This window comes from Lissotriton helveticus, chromosome 9 (genome assembly GCF_964261635.1).
Source record: "Lissotriton helveticus chromosome 9, aLisHel1.1, whole genome shotgun sequence".
NCBI classification, from domain to species: domain Eukaryota; kingdom Metazoa; phylum Chordata; class Amphibia; order Caudata; family Salamandridae; genus Lissotriton; species Lissotriton helveticus.
Window position 1 is genome coordinate 770,602,974 of NC_136070.1, and position 21,218 is coordinate 770,624,191.

General features: G+C 44.3%; 1 protein-coding gene across 2 annotated transcripts in view; it reads left to right on the plus strand.

The window, feature by feature from the left end:
- ERCC2 (ERCC excision repair 2, TFIIH core complex helicase subunit) overlaps positions 1 to 21,218 on the plus strand; it is a 1,411,027-nt gene that overhangs the window by 1,061,151 nt on the left and 328,658 nt on the right. For both annotated transcript variants that reach the window (XM_078660894.1, XM_078660895.1), the window contains one exon: positions 8,699 to 8,768. In XM_078660894.1, the coding sequence (XP_078517020.1) occupies positions 8,699 to 8,768 (70 nt within the window). The remainder of the gene's footprint in view (positions 1 to 8,698; positions 8,769 to 21,218) is intronic.

Consider the following 21,218-nt stretch of genomic DNA (forward strand, 5'->3'; position numbering starts at 1 on the left):
GGCCAACATCATCCTGAATCTTTTTGTGTGCACTGCATTTCACAATTGCAACTTGTAGTGGCAAGGTCAGTGACTCGAGGAGTTCATTAACTAACTGACCATGTTGTATCTTTGCACCATGTGACGTAAGAAACCCACGTTCACGCCACAATCTCCCAAAACTGTGAGCCACGCCAAAAGCGTATTGGCTGTCAGTGTACACATTCACTCGCTTTCCTTTCGCTAACACACATGCTCTGGTAAGCGCAATCAGTTCTGCGGCTTGCGCAGAATTGTGGGAAATACGCGCGGTCTCCATAATGGTGTGTAATGTCGTTACGGCATATGCTGCAGTCGTATCACCATTCGGCAGCTTGAAACATGAACCATCAACCCATAAAGTATTGTTGCATTCAGGAAGGGGAGTGTCCTGTAAGTCTACTCTCCCTTTTGTCTCTTCTTCTGTCCTAAAACAGCAGTCATGGTTATCAATCTTGTCTGTTTCTGTCGGAATGGGTAATAACGTTGCGGGGTTCAGTGTATCACACCTCTTTATGTGGATGTGACTTGCTAGCAGTGTAAGTTCGTAACTGGATAGTCGAGCGCTAGTAAGATGTTGTGTCTTCGTCCTGTTTAGTAAAATGTCTACTGCATGCGGGACCATAACGATCAGAGTATTATTCATGACTAATCCAGCGGACTGTCGAATGCAGACAGCTGCTGCGGCGGTGGCTCTCAGACAACTTGGCCACAGGGTCTAGAGTTGCCGAAAAATACGCGCATGGGCGCTGTCTGTCCCCAAAATGTTGTGTTAAAACTGATAATGCACAACCTTCCTTCTCATGGACATATAATGTAAAAGGCTTACTGTAGTTGGGGTTTCCCAACACAGGGGCCGAACATAATGCATCACGCAACTTGTGGAAACTCGTTTGGCAATCTTCAGACCAGGGCATAGGATTTGGCGTGTCTTTGCAGAGTAGTGCCAGCAAGGGTTTAGCTAGTAGTGAGAAATTCGGTATCCATTGTCTACAGTACGATGTAATGCCCAAGAAGGCCCGAACATCTCTCTGTGTCCTTGGGGCACTCAGTTCTGCAATTGCCTGTATTCTTTCTGGTGTCAGTCTCCTTCCCTCCTTCGACAAGATGTGACCTAGGTAGGTTACTTCTTGTCGGCAAAATTGGAGTTTGGAAAGAGAGACTTTGTGCTTCATGTCACATAAGTTACGTAATAATGATAACGTAGCTTTCTTGCAAATCTCTTCAGTGTCTGCAGCGATCAGCAGATCGTCTACGTACTGAATCAGAGTTGAGCCATTCGGTAGAACAATCGTGTCTAGTTGTGTTTTCAGGGCCTGACTGAATATTGATGGGCTTTCGCAGTAGCCTTGAGGAGCACACTTGAAGCGGAAGCTTCGTCCTCCTAAATTGAAGCCAAAAATGTCTCTACTTTCCTCGGCAATCGGGATGCTGAAGAAAGCGTTCTTCAGGTCAATCACCGAGAACCAAGCTGCTGAAGCTGGAACCATTGTCAATAAAGCAGTAATGTCGGGGACAACTGGAAACTGTGGGATAACTACCTTATTTACTTCTCTGAGGTCAATCACGAACCTATACACAGGCGGTTGTAAAGGATCAGTACGCTTTAAGACGGGCAGAACTGGACTGTTACAAACATTACCTGTTGTTTCTTCGATGACATTTTTATCGATCAGATCATAAACGATCGTCAACAATGCATTTTCGCATTCGCTAGATATTTTGTATTGGGGAATACGTGGCAACCTAACGTTGGCTTTCAAAGTTATGACATACGGTGTTATCTCCAAACGACCTACATCATTAGAGCCATTAGCCCAAAGTATATCAGGAAGTGATGACAATTCAGTCGGAATATTGTCCTTTGACAAATACATTGGAGAAATGACTTTCTTACCTAAGTAAGTTGTACTCCCAAGGGGGAACAGTACAAAGTCGCATATAACCTTTTTAGCAAATCCAAACCTAACAAATTTTCACCGCAACCTGTTGTAAGAATGAGGGGTGCTTCTAATTCGCACGGGCCAATAGAAAGAGATATAGGACTAGAGATCGGGTTTCTAACAGGGGCGCCAGAGAAACCTACTGAAACATTCATTTCGCCAGACAAAGGTGCGCCAGGAAGTTTCGAGTGTATGATAGAACTTTTTGTAGCACCAGTATCCAGCAGAAATGGCTCTGACACTCCTGAGGTAATTACCTCGACATAAGGTCCATTCTGATCTACTGGAACTGAAACAACTCCCTCTCTTTGTCCATGGCTGTCCTAGCAATCGTTACCCTCATGTTCGTGTTCGGTGTAATAGTCGTCAGCATAGTACTGAGCTGACCTAGACGATGCATTATTCTGTTGGTCGAAGCTGTTCATCGAATTCTGAGGCGGAAAAGAAGTTGTATTCTGGGTGAAATTTCCACGGCCCCTACCTCTAGGGGCATGTTGAACACCTCTTCCCCTTACACCTGAAGCACCGCTCAAACGTCGCGCAAGAGCCGGACAATTACCTTTAAAGTGACCCTCTTCTTTGCAATACGCACATTGATTCGGGCCATAAGCAATACGCTGATGGGAAAACTCGTTTCCTTGCGCGTTTCTCGAATACTGCTGTTGTTGTTGATAATTGGGCTGACTAGCCGTACGAGGCGGATAGGCTTGCTGGAGAAGAACTTTAGTTTTTAAATCTTTTGTCTTTTTGTCGACTTTATCTAGCTCGTCTTTGCGCCTATTTTCATAGTACTGGGCTGTAGCTAAAATTTGCGCTGACGTAGAGACAGCCCAAGCACTCTCTGAATCTTTCAGTTTATTACACAGTTCAGGGATTAAATTATGTACGAATTTGTCTACAAACAATCTTTGACCACCCTCGGTAGCCATATCCTGACCACTATGATCGGTGAAAGTCTCCTCAAATCTTGTGAAAAAGTCAGACACATTCTCATCTTTCTTCTGCTTGCACGCAGATAGCTTGTCCCAGTTTACGCGTACTTCAGGCATTATTGTTTTCATGTACGCGATAATCCTACCGGGAAGTTCAGCTATTAACGGCTCAGGTTTAAAACCACCTATTTGTCTAGCATCCATAGCGGTAATGTTCGCCCATGAGTCACCTAGTTCTTGGTCATGGTTCGTATGACGGATTTTGCTCCATAAAGGATGTGGAACAACGTTCCCAAACAACATGTCTATATCCGCTAAATTCATTATACATGAGCTTGCAGTTTGCGATAACTCCTTATAATACCCAGTCGGGTTTTTACGAGGATCAGGCAGTGTCTGCTTGAGTGCTAAGACTTCGGATCTTTTCCAGGGGACATGTACCCATACACGCTGGAAATGAGGCAGAATTGGTGGATTCGCATTCGCATCACCTTCCCTCCAAACCGGAGGAACCTCTCTCATGGGGTACTGTCTCGCTCTTTTCCCACCTGGTGCATCATCTTCGTGACATGATCTAGAGACGTTTCCCTTACTCCTATAAGAGAGCAATAACTCTATCGCTTTCTCAACATCTGCACCTATAATCATACCTTCATAGAACTTAAAGCGTGTACGCCATAGTTCGTTCATTGTGCATTTGGAATCATTTGTCTTCACATCTTCGCACAGATATACACACATTTCTTCGAATACGTATCTCTGGGTGGGTGCATTCCATTGACGGAAAACGTCCATAACAGACTGAACATCATATCTAACAGTATCCGTAATCCATTTACGGGCTAGTTCATTTAGCACTCTTCTTTCCTCGTAATCAGGCAGTTGACTACGGGACTGTCTATGTTCGGTTTTAGGCGTTGTTTTAGGCGACCCAAAGAAAGGTGAAAATAGACTAGTGACGGTACCTGTCACTCTTTGTCTAATAGAAGGAGAACCTTGCGGAGGAGTAAGTGCATCGGAAAAAACAGGCTGAGGCAAAGAAGAAGTAGAGGCAATAGCAGAGGAAGTTGAAGTAGTAGCAGACGTAGTATCATAGACAATAGCTGGAGCTGTAGGCAAAGTCGTAGAAGTAGATGGAGTAGGTAGCAGAGACGGCGGCCTTTGAGAAGGCTGCGCCGGAGAAGTAGGAACCAGCTGAACAGTAGCTGGAGTTTGTGCAATAGCTGTGTTCCGTGCGCCGGGGCGCGGTATAGTAAAATGCTTTGGCGTTGTAGTAGCGTCTAACGCATACGGTGGAGGTGAGCTTAATAAGTGGGACATTAATGGATCTTTCTCGGATCTCTCCTCTTGACCTTGTCCCTTATTTGGTAACATCGGGTAGCATTTATCTACTGCTAGTTTCTTGCTCCTAAACATTTGTTCGTTTTCCTGCTCTTCCTCGTTATCCCTGTATGTTATGGCAGCTTGCACCATCGACATTCCTCTTTTATTCTTTTTTGCTAATTTTATTTCTTTCTGTTTGGCTTCTTTGCGCCATAAGCGGAAAGAGTCAAACATCGCCGGCCGGGCTTTTCTCTTGAATAATTTGACCTCTAGGTTATCTAATATTTCTGAGTCGAAACTACCATATTGGGGCCATTTTAAAACACCATCCTTGCGGGTGTATTTTATCCACACTTCATTATATGTGATGGGACCTACGCCGTGCTTTACATAGAGCTCATATGTTGGAGTTCCAATCGGAGGAACCGACCAGGAATCCTCTAATCGGGAGTCCTTACTATAACCAAGACAAAACAAGTTTCCAAGTCTGCTAAAACCAGGCATCTTTGCTCACTAGTCTAGCTTCAAACTTCAAAGGATTATCTGTTACGATATTTCTCGTGAATACACAAGTCCTTCGGCTTTGGGGCTTGCAAGTACCAAATCAAAGCGTATCTCAAGGATACCAAAAACTAAGGACAAACTAAGGACTGGGAGACGCTCCACTTATACTTAACTGAAGTATTTGAAGATAGGCGATAGTCAGGGCAGCAGTCCTTCGTAGCCGTCGGGACGCGGGGAACCTCGCAGCAAAGACCTTCGGAACCACGTCGACATACAGGGGTCGCTGAAGTGGCTGGCCGTCCTGGAATTTTCACACGAAGCTCCTCACGAACATCTGGCTTGGACCGTCGCCGCTTGATACCGCCCCACGTTGGGCGCCAACTGAGGTAACGGGTTTTTAGGAACCCGTTTGGTGCCAGGGGATAACACCTGAAGACCTCTGAGTTCTCCCTTGTTCCGGACCACAGAAACACTGAGTCTTCTAGTCGCAGTCAGAGATCGAATTTTATTGGCAGCTACCAAGTAACAGGTGTCCTAGAAGCACGACAAACACGGGTCATGTGTTCTCAGGAGACTGTTCGTTTTTACAGAACCAGCCTTCTCCTTATATACAAAAATAATAGCTGCAAGCAAGAATTCTTGAGTTTATGATATGGCTATACACATATTTCTACAATAATACAAAAGAGCGAAGTCATGTAGGCAAGCCCGTATTTTAGACGTCCAATTTGTGATAGATTACCCAGCCAAGCCCGGAACTCCCATCAGATATCGGTGAAGCCCCAATAGAAGAAGGCACCTCCTAGTCATAAAACTGGCCATAAACAGGGAGCGTGGACAGGTGAGTATGTGTGTAGAAAACATGATCTGGATGTAGTGAATGGTTTGGGGCATGTTATGCATTGATGCTATCGTATTAGGCCACTGGGCAAGGAGCTGCCCAAACAGGTTCGGCTGGAGGCAATGGAGTCAGTTGGGACAGGTCAGGGGGAAGTTAGGGAAGGTGGACGTGTCCTTTTAGATCAAGCTCGACCTTTAATTGACTTATCATGAGGGCAAGACACAAGATGGATACCGTTTACAAAATGGAGTCTGAGGGGTCGGGACGGAAACTACGATTCAGGGGTGTTAGCATACCTCGACCATGACGCAAATGCATAGGAATGATGTCCTAATCATTATCGGTTCGTCAACACCAAATTCGTCATGGTACGTTGATGTTTCTGGACACGGGTATCGGACCTCGATACCGGGACAACAGTAGGGTCCAGAATTTCAGAACCACATGGGCCCTAATATTTATATCTCAAAATCTTTTGATCTCTTAGGCAGAGAGTGTCTGTGCCCAGCGGGAACCAGTTCTGCCTTCTCTGGTGTGTCTTCCTGGCAGGAGGTGGAGAAGGCATTGTCAGAGGCAGACCAGGCCCTTATAGGTGCAAGGAAATCTCCTCCCCATCCCCAATTGCAGCCTAGGCCTATTCAGCCCTTTCCTGACCCACCTAGACTATCTGGAGCTACTCCTGCTCCCCAGACTTCTGTCACCCAAAACCCAGACAGGCAATCCACATTCCAACAGAGGCACACAGGATGACTGAGCAAGAAAATATTTACTTTCTAAAAGTTATATTTTCAAACACAGAATGTAAAAATCACCTTCACTAAAAGATGAATTTTAACATTCTGAGTTCAGGCATACTAAACTCGAATAACTTCTACCTTGTTTCCTGGTTCAGTTTAGGATTATAAGATGTTATAATCAAACTGCCCATTCTCGTCTATGAGAACAGATAGCCTTGCAATACTGAAAAACAAAATTGGCTGTTATTCACTATCAGGACATTCCACACTCACTCGGGCATGTCCTACCTTTCACATACACTGCACCCTGCCCACAGGGGTACATTGGACCTACCTTAGGGGTGCCTGAGATGTAAGAAAAGGGAAGGTTAGGGACTAGCCAGTGTGTGCACTGGCCAAGTCGGCATGTCAGTTACAAACTGCGTGCAGACTCTGCAATGGCAGGTCTGAGGTACCTTTTCAGGGCTACTCACATGGGTGGCACAATCAGTGTTGCAGGCCCCCGAGTAGCATTGGATTCACAGGCCTTGGCACACTCAGTGCACCTTACTAGGGACTAACAAGTAAATCAAATATCCAATCGCAAAAACACCAATCCATAACACAATTGACACAGGGAGCACCTGCATTTTACCACTGATCAGCAGTGCGAAAAGTGCGCAGAAACGTTATGCCAGCAGAAACAGAGTCAAAACCGGGAGGTCAGAAAGCAAAAACTCAGGAGAAACAAGCCAAAAGATGCCAAAGTCTAACATGTACCAATAATTCTGTCCTTCTCTTTGGTAAACTTGGGTCCCTATGCCTCAATATCCCCTCTAACCTTAGATAAGACCGACATGTCACTCCTGGACTTACTCTTTTTTTCCCCAAACATATTTTTATTAGCGTTTGAGTCAATCAACTTCACATATATCAGCACATAACTTTGTTTGCATTACAAGTGATAACAGTTGTACTATGCTTTACGTCATTGTATAGCATATGCATTCCACATTATGCTTCCCCAATGTGATTATTAAGGTATCAGGCAATGATACGGCCATAGGGGTGAGCTCTCTTGAGCACTGGCGTTGAGGCATAGTATTCCAGGATGTTCAGCAAAACAGTACATAGTGAGTCACCTATTTGTGTATGCAGTCTATCCTGAGAGAGGGGGCTGCTATGTAGTAGTGCCCCAAGGGGTACAATTCAGTGATGTTAAGTGAAACTAAACAAAAACTTAAGGACTGTGCAGTGTGGTGCTTTAATGTAGATTTTCATCTGGGTTGGAGACGAAGGGAGGAGAGGTCCAGTCGGCACAACTCCTGGACTTACTTTTAACCATTGCATTTAAAGTGATTTTCACAGAGTGAAAGTCTTTTCAGCACCTAGTGTTTCACATATGATGGGCCTGGGTGTCTTATCTTCGTAGTGCACATAACGTTGCATTCTGATGGACACTTAACACCACGAATTTCAAGTACAGTCTGACGTTCCCTGAACAACTACGTTCAACATCGCTTTCAGGACTCCAGGGCTTGTACCACTACTGGCCCGGTTCTCTAAAACTGTTAACCACTTGCATGCTAATGACAAGGTGAACTCGTCATGAGGCACACTGAATCTGTGCTCATGACAAGGTCAACTCGTCATGTATAATGGGAAACATAAATCTCCAGCACAGGAGGGGAAAACCCCTTAGCAGCCAAGTTAATAATATACTTATGAAGCAGATGGCCCACTCCCCGCCTCCCTCCCTAAATATACCTCCCCTCCTCTGTCCTATGATTAGCAATTGCGGTAATATTTGCGATATAAGGCTTTTTTCCCCTCAGACTCTAAATCTTAGGATATTTTTGGCTTTTATAGGCTATAATTGTTTATGTATCGTTTGGCATTTTATTGTATGAATATCATGTCCTGTACAGCTGTATGCCTTCCCACTCTTGTACTATTTGATTTCTCACTTCTGTCATTTGGTATATGATCTGTATCTGCCTTGCGATGTACTTTAGATGTGCCACACATGTACAGATTTTTAGCCTGTATCGCTTATTATAAATAATCACCAGTTTGTATTTCTCTTTGCTTAAAATAATAAAAGACTTTGAACACTAAAATTAGCAATCTATGAGAAGACAAAGTATCTATCACAAAATGCATCATCAAAAGTAAAAAAAAAAAATTTTTATATATTTTATTGCTAAATATTTAAGTATTTTGAGACCTTGTTGGACCTCCTGGCATGTCTTAGCAGTTTTAAAGATCTTAGCTGTTGAGAATACGATTAACATTCCCATCACAGAGATCCACCAATGTGGGTGTGAAACGTTACCTTTTTCGCATTTCATTTGAGTTTTTTCATTTCAGAACCTGAGAAGGGTTTTTGTGATGTTTATAGACTTCTCTCTCGTTTTTTAGTTGCATGGATGCTTCAATTGCAATCAAGCCTATCTTCGAGAGGTTCCAATCCGTCATTATTACTTCAGGGGTAAGTGACTTTGCAAGAGGTTCAATGTATGTTTTTTGAAGTAAATTATGTGAACGTTTTTAGGTATATAATTTAATTAGAAATGTTAAAAAAAAAACAGGTAAAGTCTGACATCGTTGAACCCTTGCATCCCCCTCCAAACAGAGTCCCGAAAAGCGTAAATAAGGGGTATTAGAAATTTTAAGCATAAATAACTTACCTTGAACCACGGTGGGAGAAAATGTGAGGATGCTATCAAATGGAGTTCACTTTAGGTGTTTAGTTGTGTGTGAAGCTCAGTAGGTCCATGTGTTTAGGCATTGCAAGTAGGGCGGGATATAGTTTTTGAGCAGTGTAAACGAGAACACCACATGTCTGAAAAAACCTACCTCCAGTATGTCCAACTCCAACACTGAGCACTACGTTCACACAATGGATTAGCAGCCACTAGGTCCCTCACTTTGTTTGAAAAACTGATCTCTACATTTGAGGGTAAGAGACGCCTATTCTCTAAAACCTACTGCACTCTTCAGGAAACTACACAAGTCATCAAGTATCCATTCCATAAAGACTGGGAGAGAGACATTGGGTAACCCATCATAGATAAGCAGAGGGAACATCTGTAGTTTTGGAGCAATTCATAATGGTTTACCTCCTTTCTGTTTTTGTATTTTCTCATTTAACCTTGCTATTTACCTATGCTCTACATGTACTCTTTTTAGACTCCCAAACTTCATTTTTCTCGACTCGTTACAATTTCAATTTTAATTTTACTTTTTAATCTTTCTCAACATTTCCTAGATCATCTTTTGATTAACCCGCACAGATGCACCTTTGTCTTCATCCCCCTGCTCCTCTTTGATTTGTCTACCTCTAGTGCTCACAGATCTTTTTCTAGCATTGCTAACCCCCTCTATCTCGTTCTCCCCCCCACCACTTCCCCCTACCACTTTCTCTCCTGAATAGCACTACCTCCCTTTCTACCACCTCTCATAACACTAAACCTGCCCACTACCTCCCCCTAAAATCCCCCCTCCTCTCGCCCCCCTCCACTCGCCCCCCTTATCGCCTCCCTCTCGACCCTTTACTTACCGCGGTTCATAACACCCCCCTGATAATACTACCTCTACACCGTCATTCCCCCCGAATTCCCACATCTCTCATATTCCCTACCCACATCGTGCTCTACCCCTATCCACCCCCCATCAGTCCTCCCCTCTCACCCTGGCCACTAACACTGACCAATCATGCCATCCCTCAACATTACCCACTTGTTACAGAACTCACACGTCACGAAACATGGACCCAACTCTTGGTCTATCCTTTACCCCTCTAACCTTACCAAAAATGGCAAGAAAAACTTTAAACACAAACTTCTTATTCGCCATCAAGAAATCTTATTTGTGGACAACTATCTTAGCCATACCTCCATCAATAAAAATAACTACATCTACTTCACTAAACGCCCATCTAAATGGAAAAGTATCTTTCTCCGCCACCTTCCTATCACAAACTCCTGTAAAATCCCTTACGGTCTGAAACTTTCCACCACTCCTTCCCCCACATTCCCTGCTGAAATCGACATCTCTATTTTCAAATCTGGAAACATCCTCATCCAAGCTTCCGAAAACCACCTCACCATTTTTGAACACCACTACAGCTCATTATTCCATAACCTACCACCTACTTCGTCCACTAACCTTTCTCCCCCATAACGCTAGTGACCCCCTCGCTCCCTGACTCCAACCCAGCTGGTCCCAGACTCACCAATTGACATTGAAACTCCAGTATCACAAACATATCTTCCCACGACCGCACCAACTACCTCCCCCCGTCCCGTTCTTCCTCAACCCCCTCTGCCTCCCAAACCCTCTCTCGTCCGGCTCCCTTGCCCCCGACACCACAACAGCTGCACAACTTACCCCTTTCACCTTCTCTCCTAGCAGCCTTACTACTTCTCCCACTGTCACCTTAATACACCTCCCACTGTCACCTTAATACACCTCCCACTGTCACCTTAATACACCTCCCACTGTCACCTTAATACACCTCCATCGGCATACAACTCTCACCTTCGACTCCCCAACAGCTCCATTAATAACCCCAATCCTGTCTCCCGCCACCCATCCCACCTGTTACCCAATTAACAGCCCCCAGCACCCCCCTCTTGCCCCCCTCTCCTCTCATTTATGCCAATTGACTCCTGGGATTACCATCTCACACCCTCCCACACCACTGCCTCCTTGCAACCTTAACTCCCCTCTCTCCCCTCCAACTGGTTTCCCAACGACCTCTCACCCCAATTCAACACTTCTGACCAACTGGGACCATTCTCTCCCCCCACTAGATCTCCCATCCTCCCTCCCCATCACCTTTCTTACTCAGTCTCTCCTTAATATAGAACTCCACCTCTCTACCATCGTGTTAGAACTCTCCCCCCTCAAAAATGGTTTACACTCCCTCGCCACAAAGAATCTTTCCAGTCATACCTAGCCCCAGGACCTCTTACCTACGAACCCTTCACCCCACAGCCAAGGGTCTACTCCCCCTATCGAAATCACCTCACCCGATCCGCTCAGCAGTAAATGCTCTACCATACCACCCCTCGTTTCGATCCATCCCACCCCCCCTGTTCACTCAAGCCAAAATTTAAACCACCTTGCCTCCTCACCGACCACAAAGTCTCTCCCACCTCACTCATCTATCCCTGTGATCCTTGGAACAAGTAGGACCCCATTCTCCCCTGCTTCGCCCAGACCTCCACAACAACTCACCACTACCCACTCCTGTTCCCCCACAAAAATGATTGACCTCAAACCCCTTAACTGCATGCTGGTCAACTGCCGTTCAGCTTCCTGCCATGCAACTGACTTCGCCTCTAAGAATCCTTCCAGTCACACCTATCCCCTGGACAGCTTACCTACATACCCTGCATCCCGCATCCAAGGGGCTACTCCCGCTTTCGATAACTCCTCGCCCGAGTCGCCCTGCAGTAAATGCCCTAGCATCCCACCCCACTTCTCGAACCATATCCCCCCCACTGTTCTTCCTGACTTTAATCTAAACCACCTCGCCCCCTCACCAACCACAAATTCTCTCCCACCTCATTCTTCTATCCCTGTGATCCTAGGAACAAGTAAGACCCTGTCCTCCCCTACATCACCCAGACCTCTGCAACAACTCACCACCATCCACTCCTGCTCCCCCATTAAAAGGACCGACCCCAAACCCCTCATGCGGGTCAACTGCCGTTCAGCTTCCTGCCATGCTACGGAAATCTCTGAGACCATTCCCAGTGAAAGCATTGACATCGCATTTCTGACGGAAACATGACTCAATGACCACTCAGCATCAATCCTTGACCTTCTCGCACCCCCATGTTACACCATCCTCAGAAAAGACAGGCTTATTAAAATTGGTGGGGGGCCTCACCATAATCTATAAAGATGAACTTCTACTCACTCCTGTCCCACACCCTGACCTGACTACTTTTGAATATCTGTGTGCTGAACTCACTATTCAGGGCTCCCCTCGATTCGTTTACATAATATTTACCTCCTCCTGACGACCCTCTCTCCTTTGTCGAAGAATTATCTGACCTTCGTATTCAATCAGCGGTTACCAACTCTAGTAACCTTTTCCTTGGGGACTTCAACCTCCACTATAATAAAATAGATGACCCATTGATCAACCTTATTAATGACCTACTTGATATCAGCAACTTGAAGCAACTTTGCAATTCTCCAACACACGACAAAGGTGCCACCCTTGATGCAGTCATCACCAGAAAAGACCTGGCTTTTCTCTCCAACATTATACCCATTGACTGGTCTGATCACCACCTCATCCGCTTCTCGATCAACAGCTCCATGCCCCCTCCTCCTCTAATACAACGAAACAAATGAAACTAACCAGAAATCTCCACCTTACCCCCCGGGCGAGCTGGAGACTAAAATAAGAGCCCTCCTACTACTTACTCCTCTCCCCCACAGCACTAATGACCTTATGGATCATTACAACAGATCCATCGCGGAGGTCCTTGACCAAATTGCCCCAGAAAAGCTCAAACTACAAAAAAGAAAACCATCTAAATCCTGGTTCAATGCAGACCTTAACAATGAGAGACGAGTCCTCAGACAAACCGAACGCACTAGGAGGCAACAGCCCTCCTCCTTTAATCTTACCCTTCTAAGAGCCGCTGGGGCCAGCTATAAAAACATATATTTAATGAAAAAGCATCCTTCTTCCGTTCACAACTTGACCGGGCAAAAAATCGACCGAGAGAACTATTTAACATTATTAAAAACCAAACTACTTCTGCCCCCCCCCCCCTAGTCTTCCAGCTTCGGTTGAAAAATGTGAGGAGATTGCTAGCTTCTTCTTAGACAAAATCACAAAGATCGACCAATCCTTCGCCGTTCCACCCCCCCCACACAACTTACCTCCCCTCCCTAACTTTCTCCCCGTATTCCTGCCATTCCTTTCTCCCCCTCGGACTCTGCTCAACTCTCCAACACTATCACCCACGCGGGACCCCTCCCCACTGTCCCCCAGCGAAAGAACAATGCTTCCTTGATTAACTTTAGTCCTGTCTCAGAAAGGGATATCCTTAGCATCATCTCCAAGTTGAAACCATCCTCACATACCAGAGATCCCATCCCGGTCCATCTAGTTAAAGATCTAAAACACATCATCGCCCCATATTGGACCTCCATCATCATCTCCTCCCTCTCCTCCGGTATGGTTCCTGCATCCCTCCAACTAGGCCAAATTACCCTCATCATTAAAAACACTACTGCCGACCCAACTGACTTAAATAACCTACGCCCTATCTCTAACCTTCTGTTCTTATCCAAGGCCCTAGAAAAATGTGCCCTGCGCCAGCTGGACAATCACATCAACTCATTCAACCTCTTTGACGCCTCCCAATCAGGTTTTCGAAACGGCTGTAGCACTGAAACAGTCATGCTCAACATCACTGACGACATCCTTCGCTCCCTAGATAAAGGTGAAGCCTCCCTTCTCATTCTTCTTGACCTCTCCGCTGCCTTTCATACTGTTAACCATGCTGCCCTACTCAGCATACTCAAAAACCGTTTTGGCTCTGACTGAATCGTTTTTAAGTGGTTCACTTCCTTTTTCCTACACAGAACACGACAAATTAAAATCAACAATTGCCTCTACCTGTCACCATGGGCATCCCCCAGGGCTCCATTCTCTCTCCCACCCTATTCAACCTCTTCATGGAACCCCTCGCCCTCATCCTCAAACAAGCTAAATATGGTTACCACCTCTATGCCGACGACACCCAACTTTACTATAGGATCAAATCCCATGTTGACATCCTACATCTCAATGATGCCTTGACTAAGATCCAACTATGGTTCCATCAAAACCACCTCAAACTTAACCCTAATAAACGGAAATCATTCTATTCTCTCCCAAAAACAACCCTCTGCCCATTCATCTCTGGATCTCTGACATCAAAGCCCTCAACTGCTCTCTCTCCATCTCTAACTCTGTCAAATCCTTCGGTATAAGCATCGATCAGAAACTCAGCCTCACCCCCCACATAAAACTCAGCCAAAGGTGCTCTCTTCATACTCCAGCACCTCAAGAAAATCAAACCCTTCATTACAACCAATGACTTTAAATCGGGTGTGCAATCGTTGTTCCTATCAAGAATTGACTACAGTAATGCCACCCTCACAGGTACTCCTAAAATCCACCTTGCCCCTATTAAATCCGTACTTAACCTTGCAGCCAGGCTGATCACTGGCTGTAAACGATTCAACCGCATCTCCCCCGTTCTCAAGGACCTCAAATGGCTCCCGATTGAAGGCAGATACGCCTATAAAACTGCCTGCATCACCTTCAAAGCCCTACATCAAAATACACCATCTAACCTCACCGAAAAACTCAACAAAGCGGGCTGCACCGGAGCATTGAGGAGCACCAGCCCTCTTACCCTTGTCCCTCCTCTACTAAAAAAGAAAACTACACACTCTCGATCTTTCTCTGGAAATGCACCCTCTGTCTGGAATGCTCTCCCTAAAGAGCTATGCTGTAATCCCTACTACCCCCGCTTCAAAAAAGAGCTCAAGCTGCTCCTTCTTAACAAATACTGGCGCTCTTAATTACTTGGTCACTGGCCCTCAACTCCCACTCTGCCTTATGCTGCTCTATACCATCCCATCACGACTCTGTCTTCTTCGATCTGTTGTTTAATCCTTGATCTTCCATGTTCTGCTCCATTTAAATTATGCGACACATGTGCACATTGTTTATCTTATTGTCTCATAAGTACTAATGCTGTAATATCAATGTGAGTCTTAGATAGAACTTGTAAAGCGCTCTGATACTCCTGGGTCCAGCCAGCGCTATATAAAACTTTTTAAATAAAATAAATAAATCTATTGAGCAGAATCCCAAAAATACGTAGACACAGCCCTCAAACGGGGATGTATGAGTCGTACTTTATTCCTGTTTGACTGGGCCAGATGTTTCCCTCGATGTCCATGAAGTGCTAGTCATGTCGCAAGGCCACAGGAAATGTTATACATATTTCGTGGTCATGTATTTTTATACAAACTTTCTGGAAAGAAATCCTGGGTCATATCAAGGGGACATTGGGATAGTCAATCCCGGCAGACCGAGTACCATTCTTTTGAGATTACGACTGGCAGACATGGAGGATATGACAATGGCAGTGTCTAGGGACTGAATATGGGCCAGGATATTACATCTCCAGCAGGTGTGCAAGGTTTCTGATGTTATCCGCCCCTTGACTGTTGCGTCATATAGTCTCAGTATTTCCTAGGAGAATTTGTTACAACATGTGAGGTGGTGGCATAGGCATTATCGATGCAGTGGTTCTCTCCTTTGTGTTTAGCACCAACTGCTAGTGAAAGATGATGGACAGATAGATTAGAACAGATCATGTAGTTCCATGGCATTTAGACATTTAGAGCTGGTGATGCTGTTTCGATATTTATCTCCATAGATGCAGTTGACCTGAATGTTGAGAGCAGCCCATCATGCTGAGCATACTTCATCGCTGGCAGGTGCATTGCTCTGCAGTAGGTTTGGTTCAAAATCAATGGTCTCAAATATTGTTTTATGGTGATGGATGCAATTCGAGGCATTTCTATTTTAGGAAAACGACAAAGTCCAGTACTCACTCAGTACCACAAGCTATTTGTTACCCAGGTAAAATGCTGGGGTCTGTCTGCATTTCTGCTCATCTGGGTAGGTGTACTCCATGTCCTTGATAGGATTGGTGCATGTTCTTTGCTAGAAAGAGAAGGAGAATGCGCCCGCCAATGATCAGAAGGGCTGTAGGGAAGTGGTCCTGATGCCAGGGATGAAGGATCTCGAAGACGCTCAAAGGATGCTGTGGGTGCGATACAGTCGACGGGGGCCATGCTGCGACTACTCCTCAGTCCACAAAGGGAGTGAGACGGTCTTGATCACAGGGTTGGTGTCCCTCAAAGTCCTCTCATTGCTAGCAGAAGTCCATTCGCCACTAGACTAGTGGTCACCAAGTATCGCGGTTACAGGCCAATCCTTTCTGGGTAGTTAACTCGTCATCTTGGGTCCCAGCTACACTCCGGCGACACCCTCAACTCAGCGAACTCTGGTACAACTATGTGCATCGGGCCTTGGTTCCTAGTGCTGCCTGGCGGCAGTTAATGGCAGGTCGAAGATTTTGGGCTGCCAACTTGCCCCAGCAGGTTTCTCAGCTGTTGTGTCTCTGTGCTGTTACCAGGAGGTCAGCTCAGTCTGGTGCACAAAAACAGTCATGAGCTGAGGTCAGTGTGCTAGGGTGACGTCTATATAGGCATTGCACACCTCACTTCTGGCTCAGATAATGCCAGATGCCATGCAGAGCGGAATGACGCCACCTACCAGCGCACAAGGGGACTGTTCCAAAACATTCTTGCTCCATTCTGACACGTTGGTAATATTCTATGGTAAGGAAGCTGTGGCTGGATAGAGTCTCTACCAGCTAGAAGGTTAAGTAACTTGTCCATCTGAAGGAGACTGCTAGACGCAGAATCCGTACCTTAGAATAAATACCAAAGTAGTACCACCCCGGAGGTGGGACTGCCACACAGGTTGTACTAGAAAGTCCAGTCAGACCAAAAGGGCAAAATTCCCATCTCAACGGACCTGTCTGTCAAGGCAGCAGCATTTCGTATAAACGTGTGCAAGGAAGCCCACATTGCTGCCTGGCAGTTATCCTGGATGGGTACTCTGCACGCTAATACAGTGGTCACAGCCTTGGACCTGGAAAAATGAGCTCACAAGCCTTCAGGAGGTTGCTTTTTGGCCAGTGCGTAGCAGATTTTGGTGCAGAACACTATCCATCATGAGATGGTCCCTTTCTATAAGACCTTTCCTTTTTTGGCTCCAACGTACCCCACAAAGAGTTGATCGTTCACCGTAGACTCTTTTGTGCGCTCAAGGTAGAATGACAATGCTCTTTTTGAGTCAAGACGATGCAGTCTCTCCTCTTCTTTAGAGGGTTGAAGCGGGGCATAAAAAGTAGGCAGGTTGATGGACTGGCCTACATGAAAAGGAGTGACCACCTTTGGTAGGAAGCATGCACTAGTCTGAAGGCCCAGATTGTCTGGGTGTATGGTAAGTAACTTATTCAGTAGGATGGATCTCAGGACACCAGTGGCAAAATACCTCAAATACAGTGGTTGAAGCCCAGTAGCCCTGTAGCCTTCTGAACACTGGCTGACAATACTTCTACCTACATATTACTAACATTTTGAATCAGGACCAAAGCAATGGGCCCCTACTCCAAAAGAGGTGAATCTGAGGAGTGAACTTGCACCTGAAGTCCTGCAGGACAGGACAGGAAAAATGTCCTCACTTTTGGACCTGAGAGACAATACAGTAGTGCCTAGTGAAAGTATGGATGGTAACCCTTGTAGAGTTTTAGCAGAGGTTCAAAACTGGGACACACCTAGCTAGAACTATAGTTGAAGTATGGTCTAGTGTATTGGGCCCTAAGATCTTCAGGAGCATCCTTTTTGACCAAAGTATATCTCAGTTTGATGCAAAAGAAAATCCATGAGAATAAGGTTCTCTTCTGGTCTGTCTTTTTACTTATTCACACACGCAAAACCAACCAACAGTTGATCATCAAGCAGTACTCGTTATTCCTATCAATATAGAAATTAAGAGCAAGAGGCTGGTCAAGGAAGTATGGCGTTCCTTCTTTGGTGAGGTGGGGAGAATAATATATCAAGAATGATGTACTGTCCTGCATGGAAGGGTGACATCACTTTCAAAAGAAAGGATGCACTTGCCCTAAGAAACACTTTTTCAGGAAATAAGGTCATATTCTGCAGTTAGAGAAACAAGGCTTGAAGTTCATTTATGTAACAGACTTCAAAGTAAAAAGCGGCAGAAAGCAGCTATGAAAAAACTCAAAAGGCAGACACATTAGGAAGGTCAACATCAAATTGACGTATCATTGTGGCACGATAAAGGGACTAGAGGAATCATATGTGAAAGCTGTGAGGAAATTAGGTTTATTATAGATCATGTTGTTGTGCGACCTCACCGTGTAATGCACTTACCAACCCCGAGTAGCTGTGGCTCTGAGCAGTAAGGCTTACACAAAGGAACAGGTGTAAGCATTTAAACAGAACCAAAACAAACTGAAGAAGAAATTGACAAAACAACAAAGAATTCCTACACCAATTTATAGAAATAGACTGTATGTTTATATGTATTTTTAGACACCTCAATTAAAAAGATCCACAGGAGGGTTCTGGAGATATATTTGATTTACAAGTTATAGTAAATCAAGTCATTTCACTCAACGGCAAACAAGCATTTGGCAAATTCAACAAATTTGACACATAAAATCTTTTTCACTAAAACGTTTAGGATAGTTGGAATGTGCTCACTTAGAGTCCCTTTAAGTGGCCAACCCCTGCAAATGATAAAAGTGCGCTGGTAGGTGGCGTTATTCGGCTCTGCGTGGTGTCGTCTGAGCCGGAAGTGAGGTGTGCAATGCTTATATAGACGCCACCCTAGCACGCTGACCTCAGTTCATAACTGTTTTTCTGCACCAGAAGCACTGGCAAAGGACATGTTCATAAGGGATGCTTGCACAACCCCTAAAAAGTCAATTGTCCTCAGCCACGCGTGTCATTGGAACTCAAAATAGGACGCAATAGCTCTGTCCAGCGAGTGATTCACATCCAATCCACATATTATTGTGAAGTTTGCTGCTCTTCTCTTGCCAGTAGTAGCTTGGGAAAGTATGGCTCAGGCCTCCTCCAAGACCATAGGCAGCACTTGCACAACCGTATCCCAGTTAGTATTGAAATTATGGCCCAATAAGCACTCAATGTTCACGGATTGCTGTGCAAGGCTAGTGGAAAATAAAATTCTCTTTCCAAAGGTGTCCAGCCTCTTGGATCCCCAATCCAGTCGTGTGACAATTTGACATATTTTGCGCTTAGGTCTCCATAACCTTTTTTCTACATAAGCTATCCATGCTAAATGTGTGTGCTTTTTTCCCCCAACATCCCGGGCATTCTAAAGAAATTTTTTGAGTTCTTGGAAAAAATAGTAAACAAGCTCTCTGCAAAAAAAGTGTCTGTTTTTTTATCCCTAAAAATGCCATCAGCAAAAGGTTTGCCTTTCTGAACTTGCCATTTTCTAGGCCTTCAGGAACATGCAGAGCTGAATTAAAAACCCTATTTTTCTTTCACAGTTTTGGCATTTTTCAAAGAGGTAGCCCATTTTTTTCACGTGTTTGTGCTTTCAACCTACTTCCCGTTTGTGGTGGAAACCGATGTGAAACCCATTTTTGATCCTAGCTAGTATAGATTTGTGAAAGGTGGACACAATTCCAAATTGAGGAAGAAGTCATTTGTGTAGATGCCTCAAGGTTTTCCAAAGGAACATAACTGTTGAAACATGAAAATATTGAAAATTAGTAGAAAAGAATAGTATTTGTGGCAACGTTTCCATTTGTGACTTCTCGTCGCAATGGCTGATTTACAAAAGCAATGCACCATTACATCTCCTAGAGATGTCAGTTTTCCAAGAGCTCGAGGTACCCAGAGCCAAGAAGTGAGCTGCAACTTACAATGGTTTTTCATTTTGTACTGGTTATAGGGCAATTAATATGGTAAATTATGGAGTGAAAAATAGGTTTCAAAGAAACCTATATATTTCCGAAATGGGCACAAGATGTGAAGTTCAGAAGAAGTGGTTATTTGCACATCTCTGAATTTGTGGGTACCCATGCTAGCATGTGAATTAGAGGGCAATTCTCAAAATGTGTTCTTTCTTTCACACTGGCTTACATTTGAAAGGCACAAATGCAGAGAAATGCCATTGGTAATAGATCGTTTTCTAGTAATGTGTGTTACCCTAAATCTCCAGATAAAATGGCACCACACTTCTGTGGGTAGGCCTGCTGCCCAAAATAATAAAAGGGCCCAAAATGCAACATGGATACATCACATTTTTCCACTGACAACTGACCCTTTTTTTGCAGTGCAGCTGTCTTTGGATTTTGGACCTAGTTCAGCCGCCACCTAGGGAAACCTAGAAAACCTGCACATTTTTTAAAACTAGGCACAACAAAAAGAAGGAGGTCAAGACACTAAAGACCTGCACCAGTCAGTCTAGTGTGTAGTAGTTAGATCAGGAATGTGGTGCTAAGAGCCGGGAACATGACCTTCCTACGTCCCCACTAATTGGAAAACCAAAAATACAGAGAGCAGACTGGCTCAGCATACATCTATTTTCATGCACAGTTTCAAAAGTTTACAGTAGTGTGTAGAAATCAATAATTGAACATTAACACAGCGTTTTCCAAATTAGTCAAATAAGTCATATTCTTCCTTTATTCTTTTGTTCATGATTCTTTTGTTAAAAACACAACACAGAATTCATAGCCGACACTTCTTCAAGGCTATAAAAATGCATACAAAACAGACATTAATATATAGTATTAAAACACAGTTTTTCCAAAATGTTAACAAAAAAGAGAGACCCAGTCTTGTGATCTAATCATCAGAGAAGTGCTGGCGTAACAGAAATAGGCTTCAGATCAATCTTGACTTGATCATCAGAAGACACCTCAAATTTATATCCAATCGAATACAATGCTGACATAACAGAAATAGACTTCAAATCATTTTTAACATAATCATCGGCACACACCTCACATTTATATCCAATCAAATACAGGGATTAAGAACAGGGAGAATATTGCTAAAGAGTAAATTTTCCTTGACAATTGTTATATAATATGCATAACATCATTATAATTTATTGTAGTTGAATGCATAAATAAATGCAGAGGAGAGACAAACCTATGTGCTCATTCTATTAAAACAACCCCTTACAAATATTCTTTTACGACCTGCAAAGTATTATACTTAATGCAGCATACCTGTTATTTATTTAAGCTGTCCACATGAACGT